This window comes from Anopheles coustani, chromosome X (assembly GCF_943734705.1).
Source record: "Anopheles coustani chromosome X, idAnoCousDA_361_x.2, whole genome shotgun sequence".
Taxonomy (NCBI): Eukaryota; Metazoa; Arthropoda; class Insecta; order Diptera; family Culicidae; genus Anopheles; species Anopheles coustani.
The window spans coordinates 9,631,372-9,657,907 of record NC_071290.1 but is presented as its reverse complement, the minus strand read 5'-3'; the positions used below and the strand labels follow the sequence as shown (position 1 = coordinate 9,657,907).

The window sequence follows — 26,536 nt, the reverse complement described above, 5'->3', positions numbered from 1 at the left end:
AAAAATTAACCCATCCATTTTGATATTTATTTTCAGGGTATTTGTACTTCCTCAACATAAATGTAAATAAACGTACGTTGTACTTTAAACTAATCTTTTTTATTATAATCAAAATTAGCTAGCTCTCAAATTATTTAGCGTTGCAAACCTATGTGATTGAAATTTCTCTGCTAAGGGATATTTTGAATTGCGTTAACCATACTATTTTTATATATCCTTTTCAAAGTTTAAAGGAATACTCGTAATATGTTTAAGTTTGCTTTATCGATATAAATACTCAAAACTGTCTTTTGGCGTTTTTTGTTGGCCAAAAATATCTTTTTACTCTACTTGCCCCGCTGTAAAATAAAATTGTATTGAAATTAATTTGTTACGTTTTATACTGTCTGGCTATTTTTTCTAATACTTATCCATTACTGCCAGGTTATTCTGAATATTGTGACGTAAACATTAGAAAGAGCTTTTTCAAATTTGCTGCAACACTTTGTCACACACCCTCTATAATACAATACAAGCAAGTGTATGTTAATGTTAAGTTTCTCTAACGCCAAACAAGTTTGTTGGCATTCGTTTCCTCTCCTCGAAACACAGCTTAGCTGCATGCATCTGTCTCGTTGGAATGTATTTTTTCATCCCGCCCGTCAATAATGTTACTGCTGCGTACTAGTTTAATCTGCTACGCAAACAGTTAGCAAAACGAGCAAATACAATTTTAAAACCCATGCCGGCGGTCATGGAAAAGCCATCCTGCGTGCAAAAAACCAAAAAGAGGAGTGAAAACAAAAGAGGCGCACCCTTTCAAACGCTGGTGGATGGTGGAAAAAAAAACAAGGAAAGTAACGCCAAACTCCGTTGTGCTCATGGCGCCGCGCGCTATGTGTATTTAGCGAACGGTGGATAATTTATATACCAACTTTTATTCTATCAGCTAACGAAGTCTAGTGCATGATAAATACAACAAACTAGACACGCACGAACAAACGGACCGGGTGTAATCGTGGCTACCGGACCACCCCCTCCTCCCTCCCCCTCTTCGGATGGCCGGTGGAAAAACTTTCCACCAGTCCCAATCATCACCCGGGTGGTTTCGCTCCGGGGTTTTTTATTTGTTTATGGTTTTGTTGCGTTAACAAATCAGACGAAATCGTTTTGTTGCTGTTTTTCTTTTTCCCCTGTTTCGGTGCAAATAAAAGCCATCATCAGGGACGTGTGTAGACTGTTCCTCTCCTCACGCCATACTCGACAGATGTGAGGAGGGGGGGGAGGTGTTGAAAAAATCATCTTGTGTTTCCCCCCACTCATCCCCCCATTTCCCGGTGCAGGACATGGACAAACAACGCGCGGCCGAAGTGAACGATAAATGCATAAAAATAAAACGTGTCCCGAGCCGGCAAAGCTGCAATCGAAATGAAAGACGTAGACACTTGGGGAAAGTAGGGGTTGGGGGATAGGGGGGGGGGGGATGGTGCTCGAGCTCGAGTATCCTGTCGGCTAGTCCGCGTCATGCTTCACTAGTTTCTAATAATAAATACGTGAGCAGATTGTTTCATCGCCCGAGCAGGCCACACCATCACCGTTTTGAAGCGAAACAACTGCCTCTGCTGCATCCACCAACACACGGGAGGCTTTTTGTTGTAGATGATGATTTACCCCTTCACCCAGGAGGGGGAAGTGGGGGAGGGCCGAAGTTCAGCGCTGCGGAAGTTTTTAATTGCCTAGTTTTCCCCCAACTGGGTCAGATCGTGGCCAATTTGCATTCGGGAATGCAGCGAACATTCCAGCGCCGGATAGACACTTGCCGGAGCCGGAGTACGGCGAGGCTCAGCGTGGAAACAGGGGCCCGCCCGGTGGCTGTACCGACACACATCCGCTACAATTCGGCTCTCGAAATCAAACCCAGCTTCACCGGTTGTTTCATCAAACTCGATAAAAGTGGCTAATTTGAATCGTCCCTAGCGCGCAGGCTTTTCACACTTTTTTTTTCTTTTTTCTTTATCGAATATTTTTCAATTGCCACTTCGGGAACAGTCTGCAAAGGTAACCGGGACAGGCTACCAATTATAATATTACAAAAATCCCCGATAAGTGAATGTTTTACGACGGGAAGAGTAAAAACCAAAGGAGTGGACTTAACGGTGTGCTTTTGAATGTTTAACAAATTAGAAGAATCCAAAAAGAAAAAATTGAATTTAAAATCTCAAAACCAGCTGGATATTTAATAAACCAAGATTTTACTTAAAATATAAAGCTACATCTAAATAAAAAAAACTGTAATTTATAAATCTAAAACAAAAATATGCGCTAAAAAGTTATTACATTGAGCAACATCTGAAAAATAAAATCATGTTTTAGGGATTATGAGAAACGCTATAAATAATATAAATATAGTTAGCTTGTTAAAGGTAAGTTAATGTTCAGATAATTGTAAGTTAGGTAATGAATAGGTTTGGGAAATGAAATCGAACTTCATTTTTGTGGGGCTATCTGACAATATAACACAAATTGACTCCAAGCTCTTACACGATTTTGCAATCGCAACGTCAACCGTTACTAAAAATAAAGAAGATAATTTTAAAGTGAACTCATTACACGGATCCTACGGATGTGAACTAATAAAGCCGATTTTCCAAAATAAATCAATTGCGTTTTATAAGTGTAATTAGCATGTGTGTGAAATACATTAAAGAATAATTACCGTGTGTGTATGCTGGCAAAATTGATCTGCCTGAATTTGCCCGTTTTCGACATACATGTTTTTTAAGGGAAGATGCTTTACCAATCGGATAGAAAGAAGGCGACTGAAGCAATGCTAAACCATAAGAGACATAGCTTTTTTGAACATCACATTAAATTGTTGCTTTGCGACACTTGACTACATTCATTTATAGTACCAACCTTTTTTCATACTTCAGTGGCGCCATTTGGGTTTCTTTTTGTCTTTTTTCATAATTTTAACTCAGTTTTTATATTTTATCATCGTTTATCAAAACCAACACAAATTATCGAGATATTGATGACAAATTTGAAACGTCTGCTTGACTGTTTTATCATATCCCGTTGTGTAACCGTTTCAAAGGAACGTTTGTTCATTATCACTTGTGTCATATTCCTCCCTCGGAAGGATTTCTTGTGAGTGATGAAAGCTACTCTTTAATGTTAAATAAATGCTTGAAATATTAAACGCAAATCATAATTTTCTTAGTTTGATAGTTGGTAATGGATTGATCAAAAATGCTCTAAATGAGTCTAACTGCGTAGCAAAAGATGCTCTTTGCACGAAGTGTGCTAAAATTTATGAAACAGCATCGAATGAAGCAGAAGCTGTGTCTGTTGTTTCAACTAAAGCACAAGTTTCTTGACGCCTACTAACCAACACCACGATACAATATTTCTTTTTCTCTAGCGCGTCTCAGTCGCGATCAATTTCCTTCCTTTTTTCCGGTTGCAGGTGTTGAGGTTTCGTTGCATGATGCTTCCGGTTTCCTCGTACAAGATAAACCCGCCAAAGTGCTTCGCCAAAGATAATGCTGCTTGCTGCGCAACCGTACCCTATTATTCCCGTTTTCCCCCTTTCCCTTTCCGGCCAACCGTAGACCGCCCGCACCTAATTGCGTACGACCGGGCGCGCAAGTGTGTCATTTATATTTTTATTTTCATTTATCACCGGCCGCTCGGACGGGATTTCCGCCGGTTTCGTTCCGGAAGGCGCGCCATCGGATCGGAAGGACTCGAGAATTGAATACGTCGAGATGAATGAAGTTTCATTTCGAACGGAAAGTGAAAAATTACACTACACTCCACGGTTCCGCCTGCTGCTTCTGCCCTGTTCCCAGCAGCTCCCGGTAGCTTTTCAGGTGTATCTCCTGTTTTGCCTCCGTCATCGGGGAACGATGATGGGGTCAAGATTAATGACGTGCTCTAGGATTTCAACCCCCGCCTGATTCCGGTCAGGTAGATGATGTTGGGCGCAAATCGGCACGGGGGAGTTGTATCGAGTGGAACCTAGTAAAAGATGATTGAAACAATGTCCAACCCTCCCGGCTTTTACTACCAGAAACGCGAACAACCACAGGACGGAACTGAAACGAAGGATTCGAGCGCCAATCATCGAGGGATCTTCCCTTTCCCTCTACCATACCATATTCCGTTAGTTTCGTTAGCCAAAGCGTTCGTGGTTTCGGGTAGGTGGATGCATGCTGTTCTTATGTTTGTTTTATGTACTCGGTGCATCCCTTTACCTGCAGGTGAGCTTCACCGAGCTTCCTTCCGGCACGATGACGTCCGACGAGGTGTCTTCGGCGATGAAGTCCGGCGGAATGACTACGTCCAGATAGCCGAGCTGAAAAGAAACACACTTTGTTTATTAAACCATGTCTCATCGGTAGGTGTCTCGTGCTGTGAGGGATAGAAGATTTGCTTTACCAACACTAGCACATTAAATTATACGGAATTTTGATAACTTGTTTTATTTAACTTTTCCAAAGAAGTCCCTTCGATATTTTTTAGCTTTTTAAACCACTTGAAAAGTCGTTTAACGATTTAATTCTAAAGCAAAGGTTTCATTAAGATGTCCTTGCATTGCAAATATTTCAGAAAGTATTAAGATTATGGAAGTTTTGAGGAATATAAAGGCTTTGAGCCGTTCGGAACACATTTTCATGATGTGATTATAAGTGACTATAAATCAAAACTAAACACTGAAAAAGTGTCGGGTGTCATACTTTATAATTAAGTACATTAGCTGCACTTTTTCACTTGATTTTAAGTTTAAATTTGACGTTTGTGTTGTGCTATTTATCTGAATCTCTGATGATTTTTGTGTCATAAGTCATTGCTTCTTACCAAATTGCCTTTTACTTTTCAGAATTGCTTTTATTATTAACAATTCGTTCCTTTTCATCAATTATTGACTATTGCATTAATTTATTTCTAATTTGCGCCAATTAGCTGGGTTCGTCATATACTATCGTTTTATTTAAAGGAAAGCAAAAACCATTTTTCCATATAAATGTTAAATTAAACAGTTACTTCAAAGTAAAAAAGATACCTCGAAAACACTTCATAAACTGGAAAAATAATTGAAAAGAAGTGAAACTAGTCATTATTTTGCATCAGGCATTCTGATACGTATGACTAATAAATTAATGTTTTATTATTTGGTAACGTTATAATTTACCCTTGTTACTTGCCAGTAACTGTAAACAAAACAATATTTCAGGGGAGGTGAACGAAGGAATAGTCAGTTTTAAAGGATCATGTGGTTCTCTGCTGTAAGTAAAAAGATAACAAAACCTAAATATTGTTCGATTTTCATGTATTTGACTTCTACTTAATAATCACATCTAGTAAATAAGTAACACAACTAAAACCTAATTGAACCGAGGCAGTAAGGTATTTTAGTTGTCGTAAAACGACCTCGTTTCAACTTGAACGCGACATTTACGAGAGAGAGTGTAGTAAAACTGAGATTTCTACTGTGAAATGTAGATAATTTTATCATAAAATAGTGATCAAACAAATCTTCAACAACATTTGCGGTGCTGAAACTTAATGTGTGGAAAGTTTCAGAATCGACGAATAAGTAATGGTTGAGTTTTTAGTGTACAAAAAACTTAAGTAAATAAGTAACACAATTAATAACTGATTAAACCAAGGCAGTAAGGTATTTTAATTGTCGGAAATTTGCAAAGTGACGAAATCTACGACCTAATTTCAACTTCAATGTGACATTGTACAATGTATCGTTAAAAAGATAGAACGAAGAGCAAATTGTAGCGTGGCGTTACATTTGCAACAGTTTCTTTTCTTGAAGTGACAGAAGAAATACCCTAGCGTGGGTCAATGCTACGTCGATTAAAGTTCATCATAATGTAGTCAAGTGTCCAAAGCGTAGCGACAAATAAAAAGAAAGAGATGCGCGAAACCGTAGAATAGAAAAGGAAAACAAAGTGGCACATTGGGCAATAGAGGGCGTATCATTACCGCCCTTAATGGAGAGCCCCGTAGTTCCGCAGTGGCGCAACGGAACACTAATGCCACTTTTCTTCGACTAGATTATACTAATTGCTATTAATATCCTTCCAATGTATCCTTCTCCAGAGCGCATCGGCATCGTAGCGGCGTCCCCCGGGGCGGAGGAAAGTCGACACCACAGTCGAGACGACCGACCCGTCGATGATCCGCTAATCCGATCATCGGATTTCCACCTCCGGTTTATTTTTCCATCTGCCCGGTTCGTCGTCTGCCGAAAACCGGTCAACTAAGATGGCGTTTGGGTCATAGGAGGCTGTGGTGGAGGAGGTGGTGGTCCCTTCCAGCCAGTCTAGGGCCGAAAATGGAGTTGTCGCACGGTGGCAAACACGGAGCCCGTGGACGAGAACCAAACAAAATGGCGAGACAGCTGACGATGATAAATAAATTTTCCCGGTTTCCAACCCACCTCCCGGCAAGGGCAGGATTTTCCGCATAATGCCGAACAAAGACGTGGCATCCTACTTTTGCATGAAGGACGAAGAATGTAGTCGCCGGTGCGGGGGGGAAAAAAATAATAACGTACACAACATTCACCGGCAATGGCATCGGCGGAGGGTCAACCGGTTTTTCCACACTACAACGGCGCAAGATATATTGTTTTATAATTAGGCTGACAAAGTGATATGTTCACTGAGCGCCGGGCTTGACAACACATTACGAACGTTTGCTGCAGCTTGCGAGGCTGGTAAAATATTTTCCTCCGGCGAAGGGAAAACATCTCCCGTCTGACTGTGAAGTGCGACACTTCGCCGGTCTGCCTTTCGGCTTTTCTGCAGGGGTTTTTTTTTTTGCTGTCGGTTACAAGTTGTTGGAGCGTGTCGAAACGTCGCGCCAGTTTATGACCCTATCCGCAAACGGGCCATCGTCCTCTTCCGTCCATCTCAGGGTTTGATGGAAAACCTTCCTGCAAAGGCGGACGAAAGCGCTCGCATTGTCGCATTGTGTCCCGGAAGCGTCCCGTGTCGACCCGTTGGCACGATGTCATCTGCCAAAAGCCGTACTCCACTACTGGCAACCGTCTACCCTCTCCGCCTTTTATCGCGAATGAACCCTGGAAGCCCTTTTTCAAACAAAAAACAGAAAAAAAGTCTGGTGCAAAAATAGTTGCGAATATGTTGCCGGCACAAAGTTTTCTCCCCAGCCCCCAACTCATTTGCCCCACGCCACCGGGAGAGGAAGGGTGGGAAAATCTGTTGGCGAATAATTAAATTCAACCGAGCCCCCCCCCCCCCTCTCGCCGAGCTTCCTCCCACTCTCCCCCCCCTCTCCCGTGGGTTCGTGCCACGGGAAAGGTAATTAGTCAGGTGTGGTGCGCCAGGTTCGGTCACGATAAGCGCCGCTTTGTGATCCTGCCGAAAAGTTGCCGTCCGCATTACTTTAGCTTGCCAGTGAATGTAAAAAAAAATACATAAACCGAAAAACGGTTGAATCTATTTTGTTCGCGTTTTCTGTTTTCATAATTTTGTATACGATTATTTAAAAAAGGAAAACACACTCTATAAACGAGCCTTCAAGATGCCTACCAAAGGAAAAGGTAATAGATTATGTAAACAGCGTTGTAAAACAATGAAAAATTTCGATTGGGATTGAACACTGTGCTAACGATTTTGTTGGTGTCAAAAAAGCATATGTCAAAGTACCATGCCCATTTGCTGGGATCGAAGAGAGAAAACCTACGTATGTATAACATTTACCAAACAGTGTTGCTTCAAACTATACGACCAAACTGAGAAACACCCAAAATATGTCACTAAGTCCAACCAGTTCTCTGAGGTTCAGGTGCTTAAATTCTAAAGTGGTGAAAACACCAACAGAAGTAAAACAAAAATGTTAATCTTTCCATATTTATGACTTTTGCAATTCTAATCCCACTCTTATATTTGAAGAGACATTTTATTTTTCTTTGAAACAAAAATAATATTTTATATATCAAGTTTTTTTTTGTTTAACAAAATATAACTTATGATAAATCGAAATATGGTAAATCGAAATTTGCGCTATGTGCATTCGGAAAAGCCCGCATTGAAAAGTTATAGAAGTTTGTGTCTTAAACCGTCATAACAGTTTATGAGTTACTAGGCGTCTCCATCGAAGGAATAGGCTTCTTGTATAAATGGTGTTACTGTTTTTCACATTCCATTTTCTTATTTGTTTCATGTTGTTTACAATATTTACATCCACTTTCACTTCAATTTACAACAGTTTTAGGCCAAAGGACCGATCTACACCACTAAATTTTTGTCGAAAATATCATTAGTAAACGGTTATCATTTGCGGATTGGACAGCTACAAAATATGAAAGAAAATAAAAAAAAACAGGACAGAGGAATTATGAATTTTCCTTCAATCCCTTTATGTTGTCTTTATATCGTATTCCGAAAAAATACTTGTATGACGATGTGTATCGTGGGATTCAGAAAAAATATTCATAAAGTCAGGAGACAATTATAATAAATACGTGAGGAAGTTCTCGGTAGGGTGTAATCACAGTTCAATTTCGATATTATTGAAAACCAAATTCAGGTAAAAGTGTGAAAAAAGTATGTTTTAGAAATAGTTCATGAACTTATGAGACTAATTTAAACGAAACTAAACAACATTTGAAATGGCATTGAGTTAACTATAAAAACATAGTAAGTCGATAGCGTTTGTAGAATTTTCATGTTATGTTAATTACTTTTACAAGATTTGAAAATTAACATGTTGCCGGAGTAAGACTCAATTGAAGAATCAGAACGACACTTATGGGCATATCGTGAACCATCAAAGGCATCAAAGATACAAGACGTCCACACCTAATTGAGTTACCATACGTCCGGTACCGGTCCTGCTCCGGCGTCGGTTTGCTAATCCAGCAGCTCTCCAGTGCTGTTGTGTACTTTGTTCGCTTCCATTTTGCGAAAGACTAAACAGACTATCGGGCAGGAAGCATCTGAAGGAGCCACTTTAGAATGGAGCCCTCATCAGCACATTGAAAATTCCGTCGGTGTGCAGGGGGCAGTGCAAAGTAATTGAAACATTAAACTGTATTTAATTATCTATAATTTACTGGCGTCCGATTTATGTTTCCAGCGGAATAATCGGGACGGCAGTGGCGGAGGGGGGCGGGCCGAGAAATTAGGACGCTTTTAATTGGAGCGTCGGGAGCGAGTGGAAAGGCTGCCGTTAATGCTCACGGGTGTTGCCGACTTTTCCGGGGCACTTAGTCTCGTCCCGCCACCGGCAACAGATGCTTCCGACGCTGTTCGGATACTTTCCGGCACGGTTTTGCGGAGCGGGATTTATGCTTGCGAGGGTAGGGAGTGGGGGTAGCAGCTGAAAAAAAATAACTTCTCGCCATCGTGGCCAATCTTATTATCTTCCTGCGACACACCTACGCTTAACCTGGCATGTTTCAGCGTTGCTTCCAAAGGTTTCTCAATCGAAATGTCTACAATTATTTGTTCAAAGTATAGTCGAACGACATTTGTTTGCTTGTAGTCGATGCGTTAATTTTTTTTAGTTTTGCTCAATAGTTTTGTTTTAATTTTCCAATCTAATTATTTTTTATATTTTCTTCTACATATCCTTTATAAATTTCCCATAGGGTTAGTTTATCCATTTAGAAAAATAGAAGAAAGTACTCACTTCATGTTTCATGTAGTAAACATTACAATGTGCCCTTGATATCAAACGAAAAATTTGATCTAAAAATAAAAGCTGAAGTGTTAAACAAGACATCCGTGATGGTTACCCTTGTGTTCTTTTTTATTTTGAGGATGAACTTAGTGTTCATATATGCAACTGTTTCCTACCCCGGCAAGAGCAATTCTTCATCAATTCCGTACGATTTAATTCCATAAGAATGTATTCACACGCTTTGATTTTGACTACAGTTTGAATTCCATAAAAGATACTATTTGTTAAGAGATTGAAAAACAAACAAAAACAAAATTCTATAGTGTGAGAATACCTAAAATAATGCTAAAGAAGTATAAAAGAATCAATAAACATACCCAATAGGTCAAGGAGGAAGCAAACAACCATATAATTTATCAAAACGTTAACAGTTTTTGTATGTCGAAGTGGGCACTTTCTCTTGTTACTTTATTTTTAAATGTAGATGTTTTCCCTCATAGTTATCAAGTTTCTTTTAGCATTAATTGCCTTTCAATCTTATAAAAGATATGTGCAAAGATATACAAACAATTATCACAGTTATATACTTGGATTGGATCAAAACCATTGAGCAAAAAGAAAAACAAATTTCGAGATGGGAACTTTATCACTTCGGTCACTACATGGCACGTTAGGCAACGACATGTACTATAATGAACGATTTATTACATAAAATGCATTTTGTCCATTTAGTTTGATTACTTCTCCATAAGAAAGTAACTTAATTTTTTATTTAACTTAAAATTTGATTTCGGATAGTTTTGTTTTACATCCATTATGCAAAATTTCAACATTCAAATAGAAACCTCATATCTTGTTGCTCTTTCTCGCATGAATGGGTAAGTAATCAGTTAGTAACTTTAATTTTGTGGTTAATTCCTTCGCTTCCTATCCTTCGCAGCTTGGGCAAACTATTGACGAGTTTGTCGAACGCAATGTAATACCTGAGGGAAATTGTTGTCCGTGACGTCTCACATCCCAACTAACGCTATGCGATCCCAAAGGGTGTGCGGAAAGGCTCTGATGGACGGATAGACGGAGACGGGGATGAAGTTAATACGTGTTTTGTTTCTGTAATAAATGGAGATTATCCTGGCCGGGCTGAATTTGGTGGCGCCCGGCGATCGCTTTCGGACTGGTCACGACGCTCGCGCCAGACACTGCGAACGGACGTTTCCCGTTTTTCCAATTCACCTCCGGGCAAGACACTCTCGGATGAAATAAGCGAGCGAGGCGAAACCGGTAACGAAAACGGTAGTCGTAGTTGCGGCGAAGAAGCGAAGGGAAAAAACCACCGCAGAATCCGTCGCCAGACTGGTGCGAAAAGTCGGAAAATGGACCGCAAATGGTGCTGCTAAACTAAACTCACGCCAAGGTTCCATTTTGCGGGGCGCTGGTTCTGGTCGCTGATTAAACGGTGCTTGCTGGTGCTCGTCGGGAGTGGATAAGTGAGACAACCAATCAGGAAAAAAAACCTTGGAACGGAAACAAAAAATGTCAGAGAAAAACGGCTAAAAGCATCCGTACAGCGGAGAATAAACGCTAGGACATGGTGGACGGCAGTGAACCGTACCAGTGTTCAGATTTTTACTCGCTTGTCGCCGGCGTGAAATATTCAACAACGGAAGTGAAACAAACATACAACAACGACAAAGGGAACAAGGATAACAAAAAATCCCCGTTATAGAATTCAATGTCGGACAAGAAATGGTTTGCCGGTAATAGTTAACGAACGGGGCGAACAAAACACTGTCTTTCACGCAAGCTTTTCGAGAAAAGCCCGATCCCGAAGGGGGAGGGGGAAGGGTTTTCCGATGCGATGTCTTGCCGAATTGGGCCACCGAAAATCGAACGCCGTCGCTTGGAAAGACAAACCGAGACGTTTGCACAGTGTGTGCGAGCAGAAACGATGACAAAGTTTAAAGAAAGTAACAGACAAAACGAGTTTGCAAAATATGAACTGTAAATTTGACTACTTTTTTTAAAATAATTAAATAACACCAATAATGTTACTTAAGATAAAACAACCAAGGAATAAAAAAAATAAATTCTGATTGTTAAATGGATTTGTGATTGTTTTAAATAATTGAATACACTTAAAATTTGTTATTTTGGGAGGTAGGATGATAACGTAATTAACAAATACTTTGAAAAAATTAAAAATAATCATCAAAAATATTATCTAGAGGCCAAAAATATAAACATAGACAAGAACGCACAATGAAAGGAAGACGTGGTCGTTCAAAACATAAATGTTTTCTATTTATTTAATGTTGCAGCATGAAAAAAGTGTTTGAACTGAACATAAACTCTAGTATATGATTAAATCTTGTTAATTTGTTTAAAAAAATGGTATCACCATTTCTTTCCCATGATGAAGCAAATCCTAACATAATTGTAAAGTTGGTACTATGAACTCATTACTGTAAGCATCCATAAATATTACCAGTAACACAAAAGTTAATATTTGAAATGAAAATCTGAAAGTAAGAGAAAGTGTTATGTTCTTGAGCTGCTTTCAAAATTAAATAAATTCAAACCCTAGGATTGGAAAGATGAGCTTGATTCTACCAATTGCAAGGATAATTCCTACTGTGCGTTGATGTAAAATATGCTGCCAAAAAGGAATGTACCGTGCGGGCAAAACAGCAAGAAGCGAAAATGTGCCACAAACGGGAAAGTGTTGCCACACGCTAGACAAAGGAAAACTCCTGAGGAAAAAAGGACGATGCAAACTGGCGCGCTAACATAAGAAAACATTCTACACCAAGGGAGATAACGCTTCAACACCTCGAGCGGCGCCGATCCGTCTGTGCTGAAAGTCGGAAGCCGGGAAGGGTAACGGAAAAACGACACCGACACGTGGCTTAAAAGGTCACACTGTTTAGTACCCCCAGAACCTACAATAGGGTGTGTAAAATATGCACCTTTCCGAGTGAGTTGAATTCATATTAATTACGTTAATTACAGTCCAGTTTATTTTACGTTCGGTGTGGCTTTGGTGGCATTTTATCATTCGACCAGATGACATACGAACAACGGTGGGATTTATAAACAATAGGAAATCATACATGTGTGTTGGAAATTGTAACCAGTGCCCACTTCAAATCGGCTTTGGTTTTGAATATAGATTTTCGGTTGCGTGGAGGCTTCGTTTTGTTTCAAACCCTCTAATTATTGTCTAAAAGCATGCATTGTGAATTTCAATCATTGCCACGTCACATACCGTTGTATCTGATAAATTAAACTTTTGCAGGAATCTAGGTAATTTATATTCTTTTATTTTGAACAGTTCTCCTCCTGTTTCTGCTACACATAAAAGAACCCGATATTTGTCTTCAGTACTGTGAGCTTAGTTTTCGTAGTGTAGTGTATTATTCGCCGTTTTTAACACTCGACTAACAGAAGTACTTACTGGTTGGAAGCTCTCAAACAAGAAGCTGATGCTTGTCATGTTTATTTTCATGTGGATTGTTAAGGTCGTCGCAGTGAATGGAGAACTAAGTCTTCTGTTTCGGGCTTCGATTTTCGATGGATGCAGTTTTACGACACGCGGATGGTGTCTCTCGCAGACATATGTTAGACACCACCCCACACAAGCTCGACTCCGTTGAGAGTATCGAAGGACCACATATGTTAGGATGTATCGAAATTTATTGGTCGCTTCGCAGCGTGGAATCCAGTGACGTTTTTTGTCCATTTGGTGGAGTTTGTTGAGTCGTTTTTCCGTCTTTGCATAACGTTATAAACTACTATAAATTCAACATACAATTACATAAGTGAAGTAAGAGTACAATTATACTAAGCATACTTTGTCAAATACATTCGTATTTAATCGCGTGTTTTGTTATTGCTTTACCATAGTAAGTTTTTTCATCGATGTTGTTTATGCTTAATTATTTTATCTCATATTTAGAGTAATAATTGCTAAAACATCTAAAATCTCTTTAAGCCCAAGAGGGTCCAGTCAACAGAATGTTGTTAAAGCCATCCATTAAATCCATTTCTAGACATAGAACCAGCCATCGATTGGCTTTCGCTTTACAAATATATTTTAAAATAAGCATAAATTCAGTAAACTACCCAAGTGGACTCTTATAACTGATTTTATAAACTATTTTCCTTGATACAAAAATCGATTTAGGGTTCAGAATTTTGCATATAAATTTAAGCACGCTTGATCGAAATATCAACAACCAGATGGTTGGCATATACATGAAGAAAATGAATAAATATAAACATATAAACAAAAATTAATGCCATTGGCTAAGCCCCCTTAAAACTTGAGAAGCAAAGCTTTAAAAACCCGGTAAAACTTCTAGAACTTTATAATGTTGAAAAATATGTTGCACAAAACTACGTTAAGTCTTTATGATCTTAATTTGAATTGTTTATAACTGGTTTTAAGGCAAGGTTTCAAGATAGACTTAACAACATAGTCACAAACTGTTGCGGATGTTGGAAATTACTAAAACTGTTTTACACCATAACAAGTCGTAATAAATCCGTTGGACTTGGTGCATACTAGCTAAAACAATGATAAACTTGATAATTGGAAAAGTCTATTAGGTAGTGGAAACGTGTCTTAGGATATCCCTCATTTTAATTTTCGATTTGACACATTCTATTCCTAGTTCAAATTGATAATAAAGGGAAGGAAGATTCTCCGAATGTGAATATTTTTTACAAGTGTTGAATTTTGTTTTAAGTTTACTTTAAGATTAAAACAAAATATTATAAGACACAATTTAACAAAGTCGCATTCGCATTTAAGTCTTGATAAAAGTATTTAACTACGACTCGATGAACAACTTATGTAGTGTTTAAATTGACTAATAATGACACTTGCTTTAAAAAAAATATAGAAGAGATTTAAAACAAGTGCCTTTCTTCACTTGTTTATTAAACTGTTTAGTACTTATCGCCAAAAAAGCCAAAATTACTTTAAAAGTGTGGTAGAAAGAATAAACAAGCTGGAGGAGAAGGTAAGTATGCAGTCCTTGAATCTCCGTGTATGCACCGTTGTCGAAAGGTGCAAAAAAAAAAAAACAACCACCGTAATATCGACCGGAAATGCCGGGCTTTGTTGTGGTTCCGGGCTTGTTTTATTTTGTTCTACCGGTCCTGCGGCGTATTTGTCGCATTGGATAGGTTTTAGCACGCGCGAGAGTGTCCATCCCTCCCGAAAAAAACGCTAGTTCCGGTGATGTGATTTTTGGCCATTTGCCAGCATTGTTGTTAGTTCTGCCCCATTTTGCTGTTCTCTCTTTTGCGAAGCCGTTGACTTTCGCTTCCGGCCAGGAGGGGTTGATCGTTTTTCTTGAGGTTGCGTGCCAACAAACGCTCTGTCTGGGTCCCCCTTTCCCCCCTCCCATGCCAAGGTCACACATGCAGCTAGGTGGTGTTTTTCCCCGCCACCTTAAGTGGCGTGTTGCCACTCTCCCCGTGTGGGAAACCCTAAATAAACAAGTGCAACAATCGTTAACTTCCTGCCCTTGTTTTTTTTCCTTTCTTTTTTACTGCTACCGGGTTTGTTTTTCCACCTCTCTCGGGCTCTTGATTGCTTGTTGCCTGGCGAAGAAGCCGAAACACTTCGCACGGAAGTACTTGAAATTAATTAATGGCGAAAGTTCCCTGCCTTTCACAGCCAAGCCGGGTGTTTCCGTTCGCCTTTCGGCAACAGGTTGGTGACTCCTTCTCCCTCCCGTCGGATTGCCTGACTCGGTGTCATTTTGTGAACAGCTCCCTGCCAGATTGGTAGCGTCAAATGTTCCCGGTTGCTTTAGCGTTCGTTTGTTTGTTTGTTTGCTTCATTTCTTCATTTCGAACGAACGGTTCTTGTTAGCTGTGGTGTGAAAGTTCCAAAGACTTGGGACTGCGCTGCAGGACCTACTCACCCGTTGCAACGAGGTGGCTGTGTGAACATATTTGTGTTTATGTATCCCTGTTCCCACCCACCCAGGCGTGCCGTCCCGGGAGTTATTATCTCTTCATTTGTTCCGCAAACTTTGACTATCAACGAACCCTTCACCCCGGGCTTCTAATAGCTCGACCAGCATTGTTTGGAATTAATCGTAAGTAATCCCATACCCGGCGCCCTTCCGCCCACACTCACCTGACTCTTCATGGGGTCCGTGTTGAGCTGGCACATGTAGCCGCCCCGGTCCTCCTCGGTGACCGATTTGATGTGCAGGTTCCAGGTGTTCTGATCCGCATGCGAAACCGTCACCCGCGGGTTGTGCGTGATGACGTGCTCGTGTATTGCCTGGATGGCTTTCGTGTCCGCCTTCAGCCAGCCGACCTGCGGAGCAAGAGGTTAGCCGGTTGTTGAGGTTTTGATTGCGTTCTGCGTGCGTACGTCGTTTTCAAATTATAAGTTTCCCCAAAACCGTCCCCCGAGGCTGGGAAGGCCCAAGTTGCTGGTGAAAGGCGAAAGGGTGAAACGTGAAAGGTGCGATGGTGCAGGGGTTTATTTTACATCGAGACCGAGAGCGGATTCTGAGGACCACAGTTGGAACTGATTATTTTCATGTTTTCGTTATTAGCAAGGTATTACATCTGAAAGAGTAGAGATTCCAAGCCATTTTCATATCTAACCTGAGCGAAACTAAAAGTTCTACAGCTGAAAACGTATAGCTAAAGACCAACAACAAACCGTGCTCTTTTATTGTTTCAACGACCAACTTTTAGAAACCCATAAACATTTGTACAATGAATCTGAAACTATGACTTTTGAATGAAAAAATATTAACCATGAAACTAGATTATAAACTATGAACATATAAATTAAAACTATGTATATCCTTCAATATTGTGATTCGTAATTCGTAACTGCACTTTGATGCAAGTAGTGATAGTGGAAACTATTCAAGTAGTACAGACAATATTACTTGGAAGTAATTATTACGAATTCCAAAAACATCTTTGAAAACTTTTAGTACTTACAATTGAACACATGAAACTTTATAGCAAAACAAACATACCATTTTAGTTTAAAGTGCTATCATTAACATCAAACCATTCCCTCATTTGCAATTGAAAACTACTTAAAATCGGTAACTCCAATATTTATTTGACAAAAATTAATTTAAGTAAACAGGACTAGCCAAAAGGTTATCTTTCAAAACATGAATTGAAAACACTACTAGAAGGTGTGAAAAAAACCCTTCAAGAGTTTATACAGTCTTATAAATAGAATATCAAAAATAAATTTAAAAAATAAGTCAATATATTGGTTAGGAAGTCCGTTAGCTTTCAGTACAGGAAAATGTATAAATACTTGCGCACGAGCTACAAGAGTTAGCTTTACTCATGTCGCCTCCAGCGGTAATACACTTCATCAAAAAAAAAAAAGAAAAAAATACAGATTAGGAGAAACTATCACAAAAAAAGAATTCTACACAATCAAATTAAACGAAACAAAGAATAGAAGCAAATTTTCTGTGTTTCAGAATAATATATTCAGCTTTACAGTAGATGTTATGTTGAAAAAAAATACTGTAACTAACTAGCTGAACACGCCATGCAAACATATTTTGTAATAAACAAATTTAAAATTGTTTAAAAAGCGATACGGCAGCGATTTGCAGCCCCGCAACAACAAACAGATGATAATTGTCAAGCTACAAACAATTTAGACTGAAACTGTAGCCACTTGAAAGATGCTCCGTGTAAGTAGCAAACGTTAAAAAAAACGGATACAAACTCCAACAGAACAAGGGTTGAATTTGAAATAGAAGAAACGAAAAGGATATCGCTATGTGTATGTTGGAGCATTCGGAAACGTGCTCCACAAGTTCTAACCTTATTTTCACACATTTCATGCAATGAGATGACGTATAAAAGTCAAATGGAAACAAATTGCAAGACAATAAAAACAGTAAGGAAAGCTAGGTACCATCGACACACGTATTATTGTATTTATTAATCACGAATTTATAGACGGCAATGAAGGAGCAACTATATTCCAACCATTTGGAATGGCTTGAGCAAGATGTTAATAAAAATAAGATGCAATTCCCTCGGTTATGTTCGATTAGCAAAAACTGGTACCAGCGATCACGAACCTCCGGTTCGCGTTTATGCCTACGTGTCGCCCATATCGAAATCAAGCTGGGGTTGCGCGATGAAATATACACTCGCCAATAGCCGAGTAATTAAACGTAACACCCAGGCGGAAATGTAATTAAATGCGAAGTGCGGAAGGTGGGAAGCGGTCATTTTCGGACACTTTAATTTCTTCCGGCAAAGGGCAAGTGAGTCTCGAGAGAGAGAGAGAGAGAGCGAAGGGGTTCGTCGCTTGCTTCTGAACGCTGGCGCACTCCCGGCCTTCGATTGGCTTTCGTTACCGCATCAAGGGTCGGAAAGGGAAGGGAAAGGAGGAGAGGGGGGGGAGGGAGAGGAAACCAGGGAGCCGGGAAAGTTTCCCGGTCGAAGAACTTCATTTTAGCACAGCGTGGGTACGTGTTTGCGGTCGTTCCAATCGTTTGCGGCTCGGAAGTGGCACGACCCGGGCACGTCCGACTCAGCGTGCACTGCACCGTGCTGGATGCAAACCCGAAGAACACTTTCTACCCACCCACCTGCCCTTCCTCCGTTTGGGGTGAGCCAACAATTTGCAAAATGGTACGCTGGAGCCGGAGGTTCAGAAAGTGAGGTTAGTTGGAGTCGAAGCTTTCGGATTCAGGCGCGCCCGACGCTCGTTTAGCAGGCAACCGCAACTCGAAACGGAAGCGAGCGGTTCGGTTTGGGGTACCAGGGGGCACACACACACACATACATACAGCAAGCTGAAAGAAAGGACGAGACTTACCCGGTAACCGCCTAGGTGCCGTACGTGACAGGTAAACGTCGCATCCCGACCGATGGCCACCGAGATGTTGACGATTGGCTCGGCAAAGTCCGGCTGGAACGTGCACACTTCTGAAATTGATTTAAGAACACGAAACAATACGGTTGTCAGTACGGCTCGACCAGGCTATCGGTTGCGTTCGGGGCAGCATCCTGGACACTGTAGACAGCTCGCCAAACGGCCCAGGGTAATTTCGTTTGTCGTAAATCGCAGCTCCACGGTCCGCCCCTGCCGTACGGCGATATTGAATCACGAATTTGTGCGGTGCCAGTGAAAACTACACCCGCTAATAAGGCCCACACGGCGTGAGTGGGGAGCCCTTGTTGTGGAAGTTAGCTGCGCTAGCGCTTTATTACCGCGCGCTCCCGCAGCGAGTTGCGTTTTTCGGATGCCCCGTGCTAGGCAACGCTTCTGGCCGGATTGCGTGCCGATTCACCGAGCGGCGTATAATTGACACAATTAGACATTTTTCCGCACACACTTCATTAGGCAGTGTGCAGGCCAAACTGCAGCTCGACCGAGTCGACCGGGGCACGTTCCGGCGCTGGGTTTCGGTTTTACATATTTGGGATTTGGGAGACCCTTAAAATCCCACCCCGGCTGTCGCGCGATGGGGGAAGGGGGAGGGGAGTTTCATGCCCGGTTTGAGCACGTTTTGGGGACCGTTTCCAACTGCAACTCGACAAACATTTCAATCGTAACTATAATTGCACGCGATGGAACCTCCCGATCACCCGGGTCTGGGGGTGCGTGCGTGCGTGCGTGAAGCCCAGAAGTACGTCGCATTTTAGAGTTGCGTCGACAGGCAGTGAAATAAAATGTTCTGTTCTCTGAAATCCGGGCGTCGAACACAGAAAAAATCATCATCATCATCGATACAGGGATTTTCAAATGATATCATAACAGTGGCAGCATTATTTCTAACAGGAGCATATGATATTCCAACAGCATCAATTGATTTTATAACGCGATCATGTTTATTATAAAATTCAACCGGTGAATCCGGATGGGTTTAACTGGATTCAACCGAATTCAACCGGTGAATCTGCATGGATGCAAACGGATTCACCCGGATGCAACCGGTGTCGATAGAGAATCCGGTTGCTTCCGGATGAATCCGGTTTGAATCCGGGCTAAATCCGGTTGAGTCCTGTCGAATCCGGGTTGAATCCGAGTTGAATCTGGTTGAATACTGTTGAATCCGGTTGAATCTCATTGAATTCTGTTGAGTCCCGTTGAATCCGGATTGAAACCGGTTGAATCTGTTTGAATTCGGTTGTATCCCGTCGAATCCGGTTGAATCTGGGTTGAATCCGGATTGAGTCCGGGCTGAGTCTGGTAGAATCTGGATTAAACCCGGATTGAATCCGGTTGAATCCAGTTGAATCCATCTGAATCCAGCTGAATCCGGTTTGATTCCAGTTGAATCCGGTTGAATCCGGTTGAATCCGGTTGAATCCAGTTTAATCCGGTTCAATCCGATGGAATCCAGGTTGAATCCGATGGAATCCGGGTTGATTCCGGTTGAATCCGGGTCCTTTCTATCGATTATGGCACCAATGAATGGTTGAAAGTACCAGGATTATAATTTCAACTGCTACGATTCTGATTTGAAGTTATAATAAACATGATCGTGTTATAAAATCAACTGATGCAGTTGGAATATTACATGATACATTTAGAATGAATACTACTACTGTTATGATATCATCTGAAAACCCCTGTAAATCTGGAGCACCAGGATTTCGCTTCATACAACCCATGACGTCCGGAATTCCCTTTTTTCTACTAACTTATTGCATCCGGTGCATATTTTCCACGATTTTTTTTTTTTTGAAGCGTTTCGTCGGTGGCAAAACGACCGGTTTCATTGCACACGCATAGACACCTTGATTCGGTTGACCTGTCGCTAATTTTGATAACGGTTTGCAGCAATTTAATTGCTTGGCAGGTTTTTGCTTCTCCTGCTCCTGTAATTGAAGCTACATTTACTGAGCGCTACGCATATTTCATCATTCGTTTCGGTTTAATGTATTTGTTCCTTCTGAATCATTTCTTTTTTCCTTATTTTACGTGTTTTGTAATAGTTATAAAAAGAATTTATTATTTAATAGAATATTTAAGAAACTGGAGTTTTGACTTTCTTGTCTATTTTCCATTCAATACTAAGAAGATAGTGATAAAGATAAGTTTTATTGGTCTGCTAACGCTTTATTCATAAATAATGATGCGAACTTGCTTTACGTTTTTCAAGTTTTATTTTCATTAATTTGGCTTAAGGGAACAAACTTTTTCAATGTCAAGGCGAGGCTGTTTGCAGAGGATTTTTATACTTTCCATTAGTCTTTTTATAGTTTTCATGCACTGTTTTTTCGTCTTTACTGCTTCTTACATGATTTCAAAGCATGTTGTGTCTTTGCTTTCTTGGTGGTTGCCAGTTATTAGACCCCATCGTAATGGAAGCACCCCATTAACGTCCAGTTTAAAACTTTAATGATATTTCTGAATCGCGTTTCCAACTGCTTCGATTCTTACATTTTCCATTTTCATCAGCTGACTCAGTAAAACGTTATTAATAGCGGTTCATTTACATTATGCTTAGACTTTCTAGGTTTCTTTTCTATCTCTTTTTGTAAAAAGCCTTTTAAATTCATTATTTATATTTTATTATTCAACGTAATAAAAGTTTTGAAGTAACCAACCATCGAAAAACTATGGCAGTCACTTCTATTGTGTTAGTTTCAATTTCAAACCCGTAGGAAACTGTTCTTGTCATCCGATTTTCACAGTTTTAGCTATCTAAGAATGTTTAGAGCTGCTAGTGGAAGACGAAGGCAACCAAGAGTCTTTTGATGAAGCGTTTTTCGCATGCGCCTGAGAAACCGTTGAATCACGCAGTAGCTTGTAAGAAAACATTGTTTATTTACACCGGATTTAATTAAAGCGCTAAAAACTATCTACCTACTCCTGCATTATAGCCTGCAGCACCAGGAGTACGTTTCCCAATTTGTCTTATCGAAACCCTTGGGTGGAGTTTGGTGTTCTCGGGTTGGTTTCGGGATGATGTGCAAGAATGTACGCGAGTATCCCGCATCGAGCAAAACCGGAGTCGAGTTGCATGGAAATGAGTTTCGAAAGCGAAAGACGCCAGTCATCGCCTTTCGACGGTTCGTCGTGTGTGTGTGTGCGTTCTTGTTTTTATTCGATAAAGTGAATCGCGAATCGTCACTCCGGGGAAGGAGTGCGAGTGCCCGCACGGTGGGAAAACTATTGGTTTCAACCGGGTGGAGACCCGTTCGTAGACAATTCGAGATTATCAACACACTCTGTCGTAATGATGGGCGGCAAAAGCGTCACAAGAAATGGGGGGAGGGTTGGAAGAAGCAAATGGAGTTTGGAACACACACAACGGCGTATGGTAGTGTCGCTCAAATCGGTTTCCCACCCATCCAACCCGACGGGGGTTTGACTCTCTGGGATGATGTCAATCTATTTGAAATAATTCAATTAAATAGTCGAAATATTTCAATTGGAGGCCCGTTTCCCGAGGGAGAGGCGAGCCGAAAGGTGGGGGACGGGTTCCGAAGGGAGTGCCGGAGCCCAGAGGATTCGAAAACGGCATCGGAAGGCCGGGAGAGCTCGATATGGAGATCTACGGAACTCGTCGTCCTGAACCGCAGGATCACCGATAACGCTGACCTTTTGTCTGCCCGAAGCGCTCTGGCTCACTTACATAGGACTTGAGACATGCACACACACACACACACACACACACACACACACATGGGGGTAGTTCATGAAGGCTCTGACGAGTGGAACAAAAGGGGATGCCGTAGATTATAGCTTTGTTTCAATTTCCTCCGTCTTCGGGTTTGGAAATGTCCCGCTGGATGGCTTTCTGTCGTTATGTGCGGTTGCATGGCGACCAAACCGATGGCACGATGTAAGAGAGGGCATCCTTTGCATGTTTCCACAGGCCCCGCCTCTAGTCTCCGCCCGCTGCATGATGGTTTCGACTGCGGCGATGTCCTGACGAAGCGTCCACCCATGCGACTGTCTTCTCCGGTTTGATTTCGACCCAACAGTTCGTGGAGGTGGTACGACGGGTGGTAGACGTTGCAACAGCTGCCGTAGCCGATCTGTCGAGCCATAGTTGTGTGCTAGTTTGCCTCAGCCAGTGTGTATGTGTGTGTGCGTAGATCTAAAGCCTGTGCAAATTCGGCCTGGTGGAAGTCACCAGAGCACAGCGATGGATGAATGGAACGGAAGCATGCCAGGAGGGATGACCTGCTAGAACATTTACGGGATGTGCAGGATGCAGCACAAGCAATAACACCCCCTTTCCGTCCCATTGTGCCCGTTTATCGAATAGTAGTCGAAGACAACATTTTCAACATCATTCGCATGCTTCATGAAAATATCGTTTAAGATTTATTGTACCTTCCTTATCTTGGTTTTAGACCCCCGGAGTGGGTGAAGGGTGTGGGGAGGGTGCACCGTCGACAGCTGGGGAAACTTTGAATAATATGTATATTCTACCGATGAAATGGGCCGGATCGAAAGTAGAAGTCATCAACGAAACTGTACCAATATTAACCGGACCAGGACTCGAGCGATTGGAATACGATTGGTTCTCCTGCTTTCGTAAGGAAGGGTACTGGAGGCTACAAGCAGTAGCAATTTGGAGGCACCCAAATAAATAACCACACAACATAATCATTGTTACTGCACGAAACATTGTGAATTATTCTACGGCTTGTATTATTTAATTTTATTTATTTCATAACTTATTTATTAGTCGCTTGTCGAACAGGTAATAATAAAAAGTAGTTCGATGAAAACTATAAAACAATTCAAAAAGGATGCAATGTGACAAATTCTAAATATAAATTACAAGTGACGGACTTGCTTATGTTGATGTTAAGCAACACAATTGTTTATGCTTTTTTCATAACACTCTTTCTCTCTATCTATTATCATCGGCTTTTCAAAATGTCAAACAAAATAAATGCTTGTGATGAGATGGAGGCGCCTGGTAGGTGGTAAACGAAAAGATTCATAGTGAACAAACTAGTGATGGGTAAGAACGCGAACTCTAAAAAAAAATTGATATCCTCATAATCAGAACAAGCATACACTGGAGGAAACAAGAATAGCACCACCCTGTTTTTTGCCAATATTTTTTATATTTCGTTAAAATAAGAGCTTTTTTGAGTTTTTTACGTTACTACAATCAGTTCCACAACTTTTCAGTGGATTACGATCGTATTCATATGGGCTAATAACGTTAAAACAAAATAAGTCATGAAAACAGGGAGGAAATAAAAATAGCACCACTTTGGTTTTTTGTTCAACAATTGAAGATATTTTAACAAAACCTCAATTAAAATATAATTTAATGATTTTATTAGTAAATATAAGAGTATTTGTATCTAATCCCTTCAATACGCGGTGATTTGGAGGTACAAAATACATATTTTCAGGGAGTTCTGCTCATGGCGCTCCCAGCATTCACGAATACGAATTAGCACGTAGTTGTTGCTTCATTGTTTGACATTTGAAAATAAACACGATGACCATGACTAGGCCAAAGGTTTTTTATGAGATTAGGATACAGAGAGCCTGCTGGCCACCTTGATAGCTCAGGAATCCAACCTGTAGTCAATATCAACTCGCGAAATTCGGTATATTTTTATTGGAAAACGAAGTCTAAGCCCACCCAAGATTAATTTTGTTCAATTGATCTTTTTTCTAGTACATACAACTTCATTCTCACTTAAATCCATGGCAAGGTAAGCTTTCGTCGCAGTGAGAGAGCTCCCCATATCGATGATTTAACACCACCAACGTTGCGGCTCATTTTAACATCAGGTTCTTGTTGAAGATCTAGCTGAAAGTATTACCAAACATGTAGAAAACAAAGTATGAACTTTATTTCGCCTGAAAAAAAACTTTTTTTCATGCGTCGCTGCATCAAATATACCTAACAGAAAATTTGAACCGTTTCAATGCATGTCGCTCTGTCATGTTAAGCTTGCGGAATCTTTGTGGCTACTTGTAGTTTTCCCCGCTCAACGTAATTTGCTGCAAATGTCTTATTGGCACCTTAAGTTGAATTCTGCATGATTTGGAATCACTATTCGTCCCTGGTTTGTTCCTTATTTATAAATTATTCGCATATCCATCTCCGTAAGCTGGGTTTTAATTCCGCGTTGGTCCTTGTGGCCGTCGTTACCGGAATGTTTCATCAACCCTACTGCTATGATATGTAATCGGAAGGTTTTTAGACCGATTTTCAGGGAACAGAGGGCTGTACCATGGTCAGTTTTGATGTTTAGCTTGATTTTAACGAAGCGATGCTGTTCCTGAACCATGTCTTCTAAATGGCTTGGAAAATCAAATAACACACGACTAATAAAACGTAATTTCTTTAGTTTAGGTTCCATACTAACTACTTATATCGTAAAAACTCATTTAAAATTATAAGTTTTGAAATATCTTCAATTGCTGAACAAAAAACCAAAGTGGTGCTATTTTTATTTCCTCCCTGTTTTCATGAAATATTTTATTTCAACGTTATTAGCCCACACGAATACGATCGTAATTCACTGGAAAGTTGTGAAACTGATTGTAGTAACGTAAAAAACTCAAAAAAGCTTCTATTTTAACGAAATATAAAAAATATTGGCAAAAAACAGGGTGGTGCTATTCTTGTTTCCTCCAGTGTATAAAAAGTTATCAAACCAGTTAAAGATTTAAAAAGATAGCGATAAGATTACAATCTCAGATCCATTTTTTTAATAATGAAATAACATTAAATAGGATAAGCCTAATTTCTATCAAAGAGTTAATGTCATCAAAAATCAATTTAACTTTGAATTGATTTAACGCACAAAAATATAAGTTTGCTAATCTATGAAAAAAACAATTTCAGGTTAGTTTTTTAGAATAACAAACCGTCTTTTTTTAGGTTTTCTGATCTTATTTTTCGCTCATGTTTTATAATATCTCTACTTAAAACATTTTTAAGAAATCTGTATTTCTTAAACCAAATTAAAAAGAACCTAAGTTACATCGTGTATAAACAAAGTTCTAGTTAAATAACAGATGAAGTGATGGCAAATATTAAATAACATCGTTATGAACATGCATAATAATATGCAAATTCCCGAAATTCTCCAAGAGTGCATGGTATGCATACCATATGATCAGTCTCTAATTAAGGTGTGTTATTGTTGCGATAAGGTTGCGTACAAATTCTCTTTCTATACATCATCCCATACCCATAAATCGTGTATTTTTCTATCTCACAATATGTCTGGCTAGTGTTTTATTGAAACCCAGCTACATGAAGATTCTTTCCATTTCAATATATCCAGAAGTACTATAGTATGTCTAACGGTTATCGTAACCGTCTTCTCAATGTCAAAGAAGTCATCAAATATCACTTGCTGCTCGACTAAATCCGTACATGCAGCGTTGAAACGTTTATAAAGTGTGACTCACATCTTCATCCTACTTCTTCCTCGTTTACTAAAGAACCACTCACCCTCTTCGGGTAGCGTTGCAAGCCAGATTTACGAAAATTGCTGCTTTCTTCCGGGAATCACCACCGAACACACCGAGGCGCAGTCCCCGAACAGCAATGTGCGTCTCGATTTGAGCATTCCCGGAGCCCAGCGGCTCGTTAGTGCCCGATCCCTGACCCCCCCCCCCGGAGTATAATCGCCCGAGTGAGCTGCTTTTCAAACTTTCCCCCACCCTTCCGCGTTAACCGTCCACATTCCCGGGAGGATCTTGTCGATTTCTTGAACCCTGGAAAAGGGTTCAGAGGGCAACGAGGGACCGATTTGTGACAGGGACTGCGAGCGTCGAGTGTTTATCTCCCTCGCTACGAGCGAGGGTTTTGCTAGTTTTGTGTCGAAAGGATATTCATAGAAACGTCCGTACCTTTTCCCACCCCTGCAGGGGGGAAGGGAATCGCCCTTAGCCTAT

At 40.5% G+C, this 26,536-nt stretch overlaps 1 protein-coding gene across 1 annotated transcript in view; it reads right to left on the bottom strand.

Moving 5' to 3' along the window:
- Positions 1–26,536, bottom strand: part of LOC131269034 (lachesin) — a 148,286-nt gene that overhangs the window by 8,261 nt on the left and 113,489 nt on the right. Inside the window, exons 2-4 of the mRNA XM_058271346.1 lie at positions 18,503–18,667; positions 15,806–15,991; positions 4,239–4,339 (exon numbers count right to left, since the gene is read on the bottom strand). Of these exons, the coding sequence (XP_058127329.1) occupies positions 4,239–4,339; positions 15,806–15,991; positions 18,503–18,667 (452 nt within the window). The remainder of the gene's footprint in view (positions 1–4,238; positions 4,340–15,805; positions 15,992–18,502; positions 18,668–26,536) is intronic.